We start from the raw sequence: 15,003 nt of genomic DNA on the forward strand, positions 1-15,003 counted from the left end.
TAATGCACTGTCTTTAGTGATGGGAAAATGGACCTATGAAAAGTGACCTATAAAGTTCTTTGATGACCAGTGATCTGTTGATAAATTTTGAATGCCATGTAAAATTCATTTAGTTATAGAATAGTTTTGAAAGTGACTTAAGGTATTCATGTATAAATAAATAAATGAATGAATGAAAGGAATGAATGAGACTTATGGTAGTATTTTCTATATCTGTATGAACTACTATTTTCATGTCAACTGCTTACTTTTATCTTTTCCAGGGATTTTTTCAGTTAATGTGCAGTAAAAGCTGCTGTGTTTATTTCCATAAAATTTGTTGGAAAAAGTTCAAAAATTTAAAATATCCAGGTGAAAATGACCAGGTATTTGTTTTTCCTTCAAAGCTTCACAGCATTTCTTCCTTTATCCATTTCTCTTCATTTCTTCCTGTTCATATCCTTCTCTCCTTTTTCTTTCCCCTCTATTTTTCTTTGCCTGTTGTCTCGTGCTTTTCTCCTCATTATTCTTTGTTCATTATCACCATTTATTAAACACATCTTTGTTGGGGATACTCTGCTAATTGCTTTGTTTAGTGATTTTTATCAGTTTGTTTCCTTCCTTTTAGAAGTTTACAGTCCTAAAAATAGAAATATTGTTGCGTGTATTCACATAAAGAACATAGATTCAAAGGATATATATATTTGGTAAACCAAAAAAAAGGAAAGGGTACATACAATTTTAAGGATAGTTTCTATTTTAAGGAGCGGGGGACAATAATAAATGTTATAGCCTTCAATTTTTTATTTATTTGTTTATTTGTTTATTTATAGAGAGCGCAAGTGGGGGAAGGGGGCAGAGGGAGAGAGAAAAGAGAATCTCAAACAGGCTCCATGGTCAGCACAGAGCCTGATGTGGGCTTGATCCCATGACCTGAGCCGAAATCAAGAGTTGGATGCTCAACCAACTGAGCACCCCTATCTGTATTATTTGTTTTTACCTAAGGTAATATAATTAAATTAAATTCTTAAGAAAGTAGAATTCCAAAGCTCAGTTCTATATTGGTTACTCTTTAGTGAGCTAATGGCCATAGGTTGGGTCTGTACTGTTTCATTCTAGAGTGTCTATATTGTGCAAACAGCAGAAAACCCCTTATAAAGGAATTGTGGTATAGTACAAAGAATATTGTATATAGTGTTGAGTGATCTGGGTTCATGTGCAGATTGAGCCACCACTATTTTTTTTTTTTTTTTCATTAGGCTGGTGATTTAACGACTCTCAGACTCAGTTTTCTAAACCATTTGAAGTGAGAATAGTAATACCTACCTCTTAAGATTGTTGTGAGGATTGACAGATAAAAAAATATGAACTTGCATCGTACACTAAACATTATTGTATGAAGTTTTATGCTTATTTATTTATTTATTTATTTAAAGCAACATGTGAATAATTTTCACCTTCTTTGATTGTTAGGGCAATCAATATAGCTCAACTTCAAGAAAGAGAAGTAAATGAACACTAAGTAACTTAACCAAGGGAAATAGTAAGGTCAGAGCCAGAGAAAGGACTCAACATTTTTATTCCTTTCCCTGGAATCCTCATATATCTGATAAAAATTCAGTATTCCTTTTTATACTTGTTTAATCAGTACATTTTACTTGAAGTTGCTTTCCCTGCGGGGCAGCAAATACATTTTAGGCTGTAATATAGCTGCTTGAAGATTTTGAAGTAGAAATGATGAGAGAGAAAAGTGTGATCATGCATTTTAAATAGGAAATCAATTAATACACAAATTGGACTATCTTTATTTTTTTAAAGTTTTTATTTATTTGAGAGAGAGAGACAGTGTGAGTGGGAGAGGGGCAGAGATGGAGAGGGAATCCCACCCTGCACTGTCAGCATGGAACCTGATGTGGGGCTCGAACCCATGAACCATGAGATAAAGCCCTGAGCAGATACCAAAAGCCAGATGCCCAACCTACTAAGCCACCCACGTGCCCTATGGACTCTCTTTAAACAGCTAACTCTCCAGTGTTTGTTCACATCTTTTATCATCTAGCAACATCTGCATTGAACTTTAATCAATTTTGTACATTAGTGATTTTTTAAATTTTTATTTGTATTTTTTCTGTTAATAATTTATTGTTTTTTCTATTGATAACTTTAGAGTTTTAGTGGGAGAAAATGTTTGAAGGAAGGATGTACAGGTGATATGGTAAGGATGCTGCAATGTGATGTACCTGGAATTGTTAAAATTTTGGTAAGTATCTTTTTTCTTATTTTTCTTCCCTTCACTGATATTTTTTACTGCAAACAGACTTGGGAATCATAATAGTATTCTAGTCATATTTTTTCTTTTGATGATGACAAGCTCCCTGACCTTTCTATTGCTTTGATTTCTCCAAAGCAATAGATTTGGACCTTAAGAACAACAAAAATATTTAAAAATAAAGATGCACACAGGGGGAGGGAGGGAGAGAAACAAAGCAGGCAATGACTGTACCAAGAGGGAAAGTCTGTCATAAATCAAAGATGATAATCTAATTCTGTGCCACCCAAGATTAAAATAATTTTAGACTTCCTGAACCTTTTTTAGTTTGTAAACATTTTCCCATGAAAATATCTGTAGAACATCACATATTGTTCCTATTACATACAACATAGTCAAATTGTATCTACTTAATTTTTTCTAGTTATGGAAGTGTCTTGTCACATCTTCAGTTTATAAGCTAATGGACCAAACTAATAAATATGTATTATTTCTTTTTTTGCATATATATTTTTTTGTGTTTTAGATTTGGCATTTAAATCCTATACTGATATAAAGTTGGACTGCTTTTTAAGATCCACTCGTTTGTTGTTTGATTAGGATTGCGTATGGTTCACCTTGTTACTTCTGTTTTACTTGTTTTAAAGTCTGTTTAGCTTCATTCTCATTGTCTTTTTTCAAATGGTAAGGCTAAGAAGTAACATTAAAGAATTTTGAAAATTGAACTACTTTAGGGCTATTTTTTTCTTTTTCCATCACTTGCAGTTTGAAGTTGTGAGAAAGGATGAATATATAACCATTGAAAATTTAGGAGCAAGGTAAGCTTGAAATAAACTCTTCTTTTTCCTGAGCATGTACATATTTTTCAGTTGCTGCTTTTTTTCTTTTTCTATCAATTGTTGGAGCTCCATTAAGTTTGTGTATTAATTTCTTTTTTGGAGCTCTATTAAGTTTAAAAGAGTATTAGTTGTATGAAAAAAATTGAATTTGATTGACGTTTGTCTTCTCCTCTCTCCCTATGCTGTAGACAATTAAATTCTAAAGCAAGTAAGGGTTAATTATGTGAATGCTTTTCCTCTAGGTATAAAGATAATCTTTTCCTGAAAACAAAACATATTTTTCTTAAAGTCATTTAAATTAAGTTGTTATGATGTAAAAACTTTCTCCTAGCTTTCAAAACTTATCCAGGCCTCCAAGCTTGCTGGAATGATTAGAATCATCTTATTTCTTGGATGAGAAAACTGTAATGCAGAGGAAGATCTAGTGTTAGTTGGGAACTCATAGAGGTAGAGAGCATTATTGCTATTAAAATTAGAAATTTCAATAGGAAAAGTTCTCCTAATTCATTGATTCTGTTTTCTTCTGTTGAAAGTGTAAACGTCTACCATTTTTCAGACTACCAGGAATATGGCATTGATATCTAAGGCATCAGTTTTCCTTTATAAGATAATGAAACCCAAGTCTTTATCTCTGGCATAGGTTCCACTCCTAAAATTTAGATCTATCCACCGGCATACTAAATAGTTCCACTTTTAGTTTTATTTTTTTAATTTTTTTTTAAAGTTTATTTTGAGAGAAAGAGAGGAGAGAGAGAGTCCCAAGCAGGCTCCACACTGCCAGCGTGAATGAAGCCTGATGCGGGACTCAAACTCACAAACTGTGAGATCATGACCTGAACCAAAATCAAGAATCAGATTAAGCCACCCAGGCACCCTCAAAAAGCTCCACTTTTATTTCCAGAAATAACTGTAGTTCAGCATGTCCATAACTGGACTTAGAATCTTCCTTCCCAGCACTGCTCTGTAATTTTTAAGTCCAGTCAATTCAGCTTCTTAAAAATATTGTAAATGCCTCCTTACTTCCACCCCTACATTTGCACTAAACTAAATCACATTATTATTTCTCACTTGGAATTCTGAAACGGCTTCTAAACTGGTCTTTTTGTCCCTAGCCTTACCTTCCTTTAGTCGGTTGTTTACATAGCCATCAAGAATACTTATCAAAAATGAAAATTGAACTGTATCACTTCTCTGTTTAAAAATCTTTCAGAGTCTTCTCATTGCTCTTAATTTAGTTCAGACTTCTTAGGTTGACTTTTCAGACACTCTGTCCCTGCTGCACTCACTAGTGTCATCTCTTGTCATTCTTTTCTTAGTGTATATGCACCAAGTATACCGAGCTTCTTTTAGTTCTTGAGTATACCATCTATTTTACCTTCAGGCCTTGCTTGGAATACTCTACTCCTTTGGTTTTGCCTGGTTAAAAGTTTTGGAAAGACATTAGACATTAGGTGTTTCTATCACGTGTTCCCTTTACTTCTATCAAAAAATTTAATATTGACCCTTGAACAGCATAGGGGCTAGAAGTACCAACCCCACCCCCACCATCCGCCAAAAATTTTCATGTAACTTTTGACTCCCCCAAAACTTAACAGGCTACTAATAGCCTGTTTTTGACTGGAAGACTTACTGATAGCTTAAATAGGCAATTAACACATATTTTGTATATGTTTTATATACTGAATTGACTGGATTTAAAAAAAGTTACAGAGAAGTATATTGCAATTTCTAAGCTAGAGAAAAGAAAATGTTATTAAGAAAATCGTAAGAAAGAGAAAATACATTTACAGTACTGCATTGTATGAAAAAGATCCATGTAGAAGTTTAAACCCATGTTCAATTCAAAGGTCAACTCTATGTACTAAGTTTTATTATACTTTCTTGTCTGTCTTCTCCATTTGACTATAACCTCACTGAAGGCAAGAACTTTATCTTGCTTACTAGCATATTTCTAGTGCATAGCGTAATGGCACATGGGTACCTGACATATAGCTGGTACCCAATGAATACATGACAGATGTAGAGGTTCCGAATTCCGTTATTCTGCAATAGGTAATGTACTTTTGTTTTGACAGTCAATTAACTTGTATATGGACTGTGAACTCTTTTTTGGGGGAGGCAGGTAGTGGCTCCAGTCTCCATTCAGTTCTCTTGCCTTCACCTGAGCTGCTTTGAGTCTGTTCCAAACATGTGGTTCAGCAGTCAGAGGTGTGGGTAGAAATTTTTGGGGATCTCTTTTTCTTCTGGGATTCCCCCACTCTCTTCAATAGCTATGGTTCCCTGGCTTCAATTTTCTGGTTCCTACAGCCTAGGAGACTTGTTTTCTGCCAGGGTATAGTTAGCCCCAGGTTAAAAGCTCTAGGATTGGTGAATTTACTAACATTTCACCCAGCCCTTACCTCCTCTCCTCTGAGCACGTACCCTCTCAGCAGAATTGGTCTTTTACTTCTACTATCCAGTGCCACAGGGAGTACTTTTTGTAATTTGCCCAGGTTTTTTTAGTTGTTATCTGTGGGAGAATCCTCTGGTAACTCGATCACAATACCAAAATTGGAAGAGCTACTTTATGGAGTTTTACGAATGAATAACAGAATCATTCTTTTTTAAACTTTAAAATGTTTTATGGTTATTAAAGTATAAGGAAAAGCTCACAAAATATAAATGCAGAATTTAAGGAATATCATAAAGCAAACACTGTCATAGCCCTACCCAAGATGGGATTTTGCCTGTACTCCAGAAGCACTCACTTGGGCCCTCTCTCCCTGACTCCTCATCTTCTCCCTAGGTAACCTATCCTGACCTTCACAGTAATCATTTCCTTGCTCTTTTTAATGAAAGTGCCAATTATAAATGCATTTCTAAACACTGAAGTTCTTTTTTTTAGGTCAGTTTTTCAATCTGTAGTTTATATACAGTAAAATCCACTCTTTAGAACTATACATTTAAATGAGTTTCTTTGTATACATTTGGGTAACCACTACCATGATCAAGATACAGAATATTTTTATCTTCCCAAAAAGTTCCCCCCAAATCTCTTTTGTAGTCATTCCCCTTGCCCAACCTCTAGATGCTGGTAACCACTCATGTGATTTCTGTCCTGATGGTACTGCTTTTTACTGACTGTCCTTTAATAGGGAAGCCTTTTGCATTTGAACTTTTTCACTTAGCATAATATTTTTGAGATTCATCCATGTTATTGCATGTATCACTAGTTTTTTTTTATTAAAATGTTTATTCATTTTTGAGAGAGAGAGAGAGAATGAATGAATGAACAAACCAGAGAGGGGCAGAGAGAGAGGGAGACGCAGAGTTCAAAGTAGGTTCCAGGCTCTGAGCTGTCAGCACAGAGCCCAACACAGGGCTCAAACCCACAAACCATGAGATCATGACTGAGCTAAAGACGGACATTTAACTGACTGAGCCACCCAGGCACCCCAACACTAGTTTATTTTTGTTTATTGCTAAGTAGTCTTCCATTGTATAAATGTACCACAACTTATTTATTCATTCAACAGTTGAGGACATTTGAGTTGTTTCTGGCTTGGCTATTATGATTAAAACTACTATAAATTTCACTTACATACTTTTTGTATAGACATATTCTTTCCTTTCTCTTGTGTAAATTCCTAGGAGCAAGAGTGATGAGTCTTATGGTATATGTTTAATATTATAAAATACTGCCAAATGTTTTTCAAAGTTGCTATACATTTTCATTCTCACCAACAGTGGAGGAGAGTTCTAGTTTCTCTGCAGGTGTGTAATAGTATATTGTGGTTTTAATTTGCATTTGCCTAATAACTAATGAAGTTGAATATCTTTCCACATGTTTATACATGTGTTATTTCACCTATATATCTTCTTTGATGAATTGTCTAGTCTAATTTTTTGCCAATTTTTACATTGGATTGTTTATCTTTGAGTTATAAAATTTCATTGTGTATTCCAGGTACAAATTACCTAATATGTATTTTTAAAATATTTTATCCCAGGCCATGACTTGCCTTTTTATTTTCTAAAAGGTATCTTTCAAAAATCAAAAATTAATTAATTTCAGTGAAGTCTTAACATTTCTTTTATGCTTAATGCTTTCTGTGTTTTAAGAAAATTTTTTCTGCCCCAAAATCACAAAGATTTTCTCCTATATTTTTTCTAACAGTTTTTTTAATAAAACTAAAAACAGTTTTACATTTAGATTTATAATCCACTTCTTTTTTAAAAATTTATTCATTTTTGAGAGGTAGAGAGAGGCAGAGAGTAAGGGAGAGAGAGAAGCTCTGTGCTGTCAGCTAGGAGCCTGACATAGGGCTTGGACTCACAAACTGTGAGCTGAAATCAAGAGTTGGACACTTATCCGACTGAGCCACCCAGGTGCCCCGGATTTATAATCCATTTCAAGTTAATTTTTGCATGTGGTATGACATAAGGGTCAAGGTTCACTCTGTCCCATCTATATCTATCTATCTAAAATCTATAGACTATATATAGTCATTTTTGTATTCCATTCATTTGTATGTTTGTCCATTTAACAATACCATACTATCTTCAATACTATAGCTTTTTATTATCTTTTGAAATTAGGTGGTGTGATTTCAACTTTATTCTTATTTTTCAAAACTACTTTGTTCTAGATCCTTTGCTGTTCTTTATTAAAGCTAAGAAACATCTTATAATGTTTGCAAACTTTTTGCTGGGATTATGAGTGGGATTATGTTGAATCTATAGTCCAGTTTGGGGATGATTTGTGTCTTAACAGTATTGAGGCTTCCTATCCATGAATGTGGAGTGTAATTACATTTAATTATAACTTCTTTGATGTCTCACAGGAATGTTTGTAGTTTTCTGTGTATTTGTTTTTTTATGCTGTTGCAAATAATACTTTTGAAATTTTAACTTCTAGTTATTTGTATTATGTGGAATTGGTTTGTATATATTGGACATGTATCCTGTGACTTGGTATTTAATAATTCTAATATCATCTTATAGATTCTTTGAGGTTTTCAACAGATGATCATGTCATTTGTGACTAAAAACAACTCTATTTCTTTTTTCCAGTTTATATACTTTTTGCTTATTTCTCTTACTGCACTGGCTAGGTCTTCTGGTACAATGTTAAATACAAGTGGTGAGAGTAGACATCGTTGCCTTTTCTAGATCTTAGGGAGAAGACTTCACTTTTTCTCCATTTAGTGTGTTGTTAGCTATCAACTGTAGTTGCCCTTTTTCTGGTTGAATAAATTCTTTTGTTTTCCTAGTTCTCTTAAATTTTTTTTTATCATGAATGAGTATTGAATTAGTGCTTCTCTGCATGCATTGAGATGATCATATGGTTTTCTTCTTATTCTTTAATCTGTTAATATGCTGAATACATTAATGTATTTTCACATGCTGAATCAGCCTTATTTTCCTGGGGTAAAGAACAGTTGTTCGTGATCTATTTATTTTTTTCTATATTGCTGCTATTTTCTTCCTAGCTTTTAAAAGATATAACTGACATAGAACATTGTATAAGTTTAAGGTATAGAAAGTGATGATTTATGTATGTATTATAAAAAGATTCCCACAGTAAGGTTAATTAACTGTATGAGGTGATGAATATGTTAACTTTTTTCTTGTGTGTGTGTGTGTGTGATGAGAACTTTGAAGATCTTTCTTAGCAACTTTCGAGTATACAAAAAATATTAACTGTAGTCACCATGCTGTACACTGGAATTTGACCCCTTATTCATTTTCCCCACACCCTTATCCTTGGCAACCACCATTCCACTTTCTGTTTTTGTGAGTTTGGGGTTTTTTAGCTCCTACATTTATGTGGGATCATACAGTATTTGTCTTTCTCCGTCTGGCTTACTTCACTTAGTATAATGCTCTCCAGGTTCACCCATGTGGTCACAAATGGCAGGATTTCCTTTTTTTTATGGCTAAATAGTGTTCTAGTGCATGCGTGTGTGTGTGTGTGTATAAAAATCATATTTTGTTTATCCATGCATCTACTTATAGACATTTAGTTGTTTTCATATCCTGGCTATTGTAAATAATACTGCAGTGAACATGGACATGTAGATATCTCTTCAAGACAGAGATTTCATATCCTTTGGGTATACAATATATACCCAAAAGTGGGGTTGCTGGATTAATTGTATTTTTAATTTTTTTAAATATTTTTTAAAATTTATTAATTTATTAATTTATTTTAAGGTTTATTTTTTGAGAGAAAGACAAAGTGCAAGCAGGGGAGGGGCAGAGAGAGAGGGAGACACAGAATCCCAAGCAGGCTCCAGGCACTGAGCTGTCAGCACAGAGTCTGATGTGGGGCTTGAACCTACAAACTGTGAGATCATGACCTGAGCCCAAGTCGGACACTGACTGAGCCACCTAGGTGCCCCATTTAATGTTTATTTTTGAGAGAGAGAAAGAGAGAAGGAGGGAGGGGGGAAGGAGCGTGCGCAGGCGGGGGAGGAGCAGACAGAGAGGGAGAGAGAGAATCCCTAGCAGGCTCCAGGCTCTGAGCTGTCAGCACAGAGCCTGATGTGGAGCTGGAACTCATGAAAGAGATCATGACCTGAGCCAAAGTTGGATGCTCAACTGTCTGAGCCACCAAGGTGCCCCTACTTTTAATTTTTTGAGGAACCTCCATACTGTTTCTCCTGGTGACTGTATCACTTTGCGTTCCCACCAGCAGTGCACAGGGTTCCTTTTTCTCCATATCTGGCCAACACTTATTGTGTTTTCCGTAACAGACAATCTAACAAGTGTGAGATGATCTCTCATTGTAGTTTTGATTTGCATTTTCTGGATGATTACTAACGTTAGCATCTTTTCATGTACCTATTAGTCATTTTGTGTCTTCTTTGGATTAATATTCGCATGGTATATATCTTTTTGCATCTTTTTACCTCAACCTAAATACGTCTGTATTTAAAGAGAGTTTCTTATGGACAGCATAGGTCTTGCTTCTTTATATCCAACCTGACAATGCCTATCTTTTAAATTTGGGTGTTTATTCCATGTAGATTTGCTGTAGTTATTGATATGGCTGGATTTAAATCTACCATCTTCCTGGTTGTTTTCAGTTTTTCCCATCTGTTCCTTGTGTTTTATTTCCTGGGTTTGTTTGTTCTTTCTGTCTTTCTGTCTTTCACCCTCTCCCTCTCATGATTGCTCTAAGACTTATAATATATGTTTTTAACTTGTCAAAGTTCATTTTCCAATACTATACTATTGTATGTATAGTATAGGTATTGTATGAACCTTACAATAATGTTTCCATATCATTCCACCTTTGTGCATTTGTTGTCATGTTTTACTTCTGGATATAAATTCCATAATATATTGTTATTTATAAGTATAGTTCAATTTTTTTCTGTTTACACTGGTAGAAATACAGGTTATTTCTGAATTCTGACCATAACAACAGTGCTATGATGAACATGCCTGGATGTGTCTCCAGATGTATATGTACAGAAAGTTTTCCAGAATATATCCCTAGGAATAGAATCAGTAGGCCATCTGACCATATCTTCTACTTTTCTAGATTTTGCTGAATTGTTTCCCACAGTGGTTTTACCTGGTTACACTCCCACCAGCAGTATAGAATATTTTTTATTCAGTATCTTTGCCAATACTTCATATTGTTAGAGTTTAAAATGTTTCCATTGTAGTTTATGGTGGGCAGTGTCTTGGTGCTGGAGATAAAACACCTCTAACAACCTCCAACACCTAAATCTCTGTCCTCATTAAACTTAAAACATCCAGTTGGTATTGCCCCATTTTTGTTTTATTTTGTTTTCTGTGGGAGAGTTTATCTCAGTGCCAAGTCTCAAGTTTTTCATGACAACATTAGTGTTTAGTCTGTTTAATAAATTTTGCTACTTTTACCCCTCATTTTTTTTGGTTATTTGTATTGCTGTTATGCTAATTTCTTTGTTGCCTTTTTTAAAAAATCACTAGTCCTTACATGAGTTTTCTTCTTGGATTAGTGATTGATAAGATCTTATGTTGGAGGAAGGTCTGGGGGGAGTTATAGTTTTGCTGCTTTTTTACAGTATTTCTGTTGCCACACAGCCTTTTTTTTTTTTGGTATGAGATTTAGCAGTTCTATTTGTCTGGTAATTCCAACAAAATTGACAGTGTGGGGTTATCCTTGTTGGTGGGTTTTGTTTGTTCATTCCCTTTTTTCCTTTGCTTTTAAATTTTTCCAGAAGGAGGAGGAGAGGACAATATTCACTTATTTAGCCATGCTGATATCAGAAATCTTAAGTAACTTTGGTATTAATTGTAACTTAAGTTTTTTCTACTTGCAGTTATAAAAAGTTGATGTCTCTGAAAATTACTGATACTGATATAAGACCGAAGATCAGTTTAAAATTTAGTGCAAAAGGTACTGTTTTATTCTTATATGTCTCCTCTTGAAAAGTATATTAAAAGTTTTGACTTGCTCTGTACAGTATCATACCACTGACAACCATGTGTTTATGTTTGTCATTCACTGGGCTTATGTTTACACTAAGTAAGCATCACTTGGCATGGGCTGAAATTCATGGACGGAAAGATCAGCGGGTGTATGGGTCTTCCATTACCTTGGCATCATAGAGAAGTTTGCTGGGTCTTGTGTATAACTGTTGACTACACAGTGAGATTGGACTCCAGCAGGTGTTCCCTACCAAACCCTCCTCTCTTGTTGCATTCCCTGTTAATAGAGCGAAATGGAAGGCATGACAATTTGGGACTCAAGGCCAAGTAGTCTAAACTTAAGTGCCAGCTGTTTAGGAATGCCAGCTGGTCAGCAATGCCACTTAGAGGCTTTTAGGGCTCGTAGTCCCATGGAAGAATAGTTTGATATCAGTCCTTGCTGGGGGGAATGAGTGTCCTTGATCCCAGCCAGCTTCTTACTAGGCTACCCAGAGAAAGTTCCCTGGGTCATTTGCTTTGTAACCTTGCTTGCTTCCACGGTATATGTCAAGTATATCAAACAAGAATATTAGTTTCTAAATTTCTTGAAACACAGAATCGTGAAGGATAAAATAATAAAGCTACATTTTATGATAAATACATATTTTGATATTCATACAAAAAGTATACCATCATATATCAAGTTCTTACTACTTTAAATTCACCTCAGTCTACTTTCCTCCTTTGGAAGTGCTATTAAACCAGAAAAATCTCAAATAGTTCATTCTCATGCCTTATTCCATTTCATTGATGAATTATCTACTTAATCATTAATTTATCTTTTGAGAGGATAAGAATATCATCATCAGGCCAGTGTGCCTTAAACTTTAATGTATATTCAAATCATCTGTTATACATTGTTAAAATGTAGGTGCCAATTCAGTAGCTCTGGGTGGGGTGGGGGGAGGTGGTTGTTAAGATTCTGTCTTTCTAACAGGCTCCCGTGGGGATGTCACTGCTGGTCTGTGGACTACACTGGGATATCAAGGCATTAGATCACTTTATGTTTTTTGATATAGTTCTCTATTGTCTGATATGGTTGCCACTAGCCATATGCAGCTATTTAAATTAATAAAACTTGGATATAATTTCAAATTCAGTTCATTTAGAAAAGCAGCATTTCCAGTCTTCAGTGGCTCATAGGCACTACAAATCTAAAACATTTTTATCACAGAAAGTTCTACTGGGCAGTGCTGATTAAAATAAAGTTGCCTGAATAAAATATAATTAAACACTGGCAGTTACCATTCTTGAAAGTCTTCAGAATTTCCAAAGGCCTAAAGTTTTATGCCATTTGGTTGCCAAAGCTCGTTTACTTGAACAAAACCCTGGATGGTTGAAAGGCTTCTGTGGTGATTAGTCTTTGTGATTACTTTTGCTTGGGAACATATTGTTTTTGTTGGGATTTTTTTGATAGGTAGAAGCAGCATGCTTATTGAGCACTGGCTGTGGCAAAGCACTATACTGTATTTCATTGTTTTGGAATCGTCCCTGTCCTACAGGAGCTTAGGATGTAATGAGACAGACCACATAGAAAAAAAGCATTAATGTGGAATGTTTTGACTTCTCAAAATTCATTTTCAGATGAAATGCCTATCTTCAAACTTGATTATAATTATTTCTATCATCTGCTTCATATAATTATCATTTCTGGTACTGACATTGTCCGGCAAATATTTGATGAGGCTATGCCACCCCCTCTTTTGAAAAAAGAACTTCTTATACACAAGAATGTGCTGGAACCTTACTACAACCATCTTTGGACCAATCACCCTTTGGGTGGAGCATGGCATCTGCTTTATCCCCCAAACAAGGAGCTACCACAGTCCAAACAGTTTGACTTATATCTCCTATTAGCTCTCATAAAACATTTGAATGTATTCCCTGCACCCAAAAAAGGCTGGAATATGGAACCACCATCTTCTGATCTCTCTAAGTCTGCCGACATCTTGAGGCTGTGCAAACACAGGGATATCCTCCTTAGTGAGATTTTGATGAATGGTCTCACTGAGTCACAATTCAATTCAATTTGGAAAAAAGTTTCAGATATTCTTCTGCGTCTTGGGATGAAGCAAGAGGATATTGACAAAGTGAAGGAGAATCCCATTGAGAATATCTCCCTTGATTACCATCAACTGTCCATCTACCTAGGCATACCAGTACCAGAAATCATCCAGAGGATGTTATCCTGCTATCAACAAGGTACAAAATAATTATTTACTTCAGCTGGTAAACCTTCACTAAATGTCTGCCATGTGCCAGACACAGTGCTAAGGGCAGGAGATTCAGTGAGCTCACATCTTGGGAGGATAGACTCATCAAGAAACTACTAAAAATTATAGTACTAGAGATGTTCCAGAATACCATGGGAAATCCTACCCTGAGAGTCCAAAAAAGCTTTCTGGAGAGTGTAATATTTAAGGAATTCTTAAATGACATGTAAAAGTTAGCCCAGTGAAGAAGATGGAGAAGGACGTTTCAGAAGGAAACAAGAACAAAGGTATAGAAACATAAAAATATATTGTAATACAGGGAACTAAAAAGTTTGGCCTTACTGAGATCAAAATAGGGGAGAGGTAACAAAGAGAATACATTCAAGAGGATTTCCCTGGCCATGTTGAGGAGTTTTTGTTTTCAGAAAGGAATTGTTGAAGATTTTTAACTGAAGGAGTTTTATCACTACTATAAAATTAAGGATGCCTAAAACCATGAAATACAGGTACTGTATGTTTCAAGTATGGCCTTCTAGATAACATGGGTATATGTTTTCTCCTCCTTTCCAGCAGAACCATGACAATTAATTGAAAAGTTTGGCAACTATTCATTGGCCATGCCCATGAGTAATTTAAAAAATCAGGTAATGTTTAAGGTCAGCAGTAGCCATTGTCCAAATGTCCATGAAGGACATTGTCTCTTCATGTGGGAAAGACTTCAGACCTCCTCTCCCACATTCCTGGATAGCTTCTCAGTTGTCATCATGGGGAGTGGAGTTCAAGGCATGTCGGCATCACTGAAACCTTTACTTTGCTATCCCGGGTGACTTTTCCTGGTCCCAAGTTATTAGTCGTACTACCTAGTGAGCAACTGATGACCATACTGATGCTTTGTAAGCATACAACTTAGGGTTCTTGTAATTGTTGAGCTACTATTGTTGATAATTGCTAGGCCTCAATAACATTCCTTTTACTAAGGTCCTGGGATACTGTCGTGTTTTCCTGCTTAACCTTTAAGAGCCTTCTTTGAGTGTAAGAGGAGAGAATGCTGACTTCGATAATATGAGAAAGTCATGCAAGAACCCTTGACTTAAAATAAGAGGCTTTTTTTTTACATTTACTTTATGAATACTTTATTATTTATTCATTTATTTATTTATTGAGAGAGCATGAGCAGGGGAGGGGAAAAGAGGGAGGGAGAGAGGAAGAATCGCAAGCAGGCTCCACTCCCAGTGCAGAGCCCGATTCGGAGCTT

The 15,003-nt window shown here is 35.4% G+C and overlaps 1 protein-coding gene across 11 annotated transcripts in view; it reads left to right on the plus strand.

Annotated features, from left to right (window-relative positions):
- The window catches only part of DZIP3 (DAZ interacting zinc finger protein 3), a 131,552-nt gene that overhangs the window by 38,742 nt on the left and 77,807 nt on the right, over nucleotides 1–15,003 (plus strand). For 9 of the 11 annotated variants that reach the window (XR_006222173.1, XM_042999049.1, XM_042999047.1 and 6 more), the window contains 5 exons: nucleotides 264–365; nucleotides 2,147–2,239; nucleotides 3,014–3,066; nucleotides 11,388–11,464; nucleotides 13,120–13,737. Coding sequence is in view for 10 of the 11 variants with exons in the window: in XM_042999049.1 (XP_042854983.1) it covers nucleotides 264–365; nucleotides 2,147–2,239; nucleotides 3,014–3,066; nucleotides 11,388–11,464; nucleotides 13,120–13,737 (943 nt within the window). In the remaining variant the exon portion in view is untranslated. The remainder of the gene's footprint in view (nucleotides 1–263; nucleotides 366–2,146; nucleotides 2,240–3,013; nucleotides 3,067–11,387; nucleotides 11,465–13,119; nucleotides 13,738–15,003) is intronic. The other 2 variants (XM_042999053.1, XM_042999054.1) reach the window with 2 other exon arrangements.

This window comes from Panthera tigris, chromosome C2 (genome assembly GCF_018350195.1).
Source record: "Panthera tigris isolate Pti1 chromosome C2, P.tigris_Pti1_mat1.1, whole genome shotgun sequence".
Lineage (NCBI taxonomy): Eukaryota > Metazoa > Chordata > Mammalia > Carnivora > Felidae > Panthera > Panthera tigris.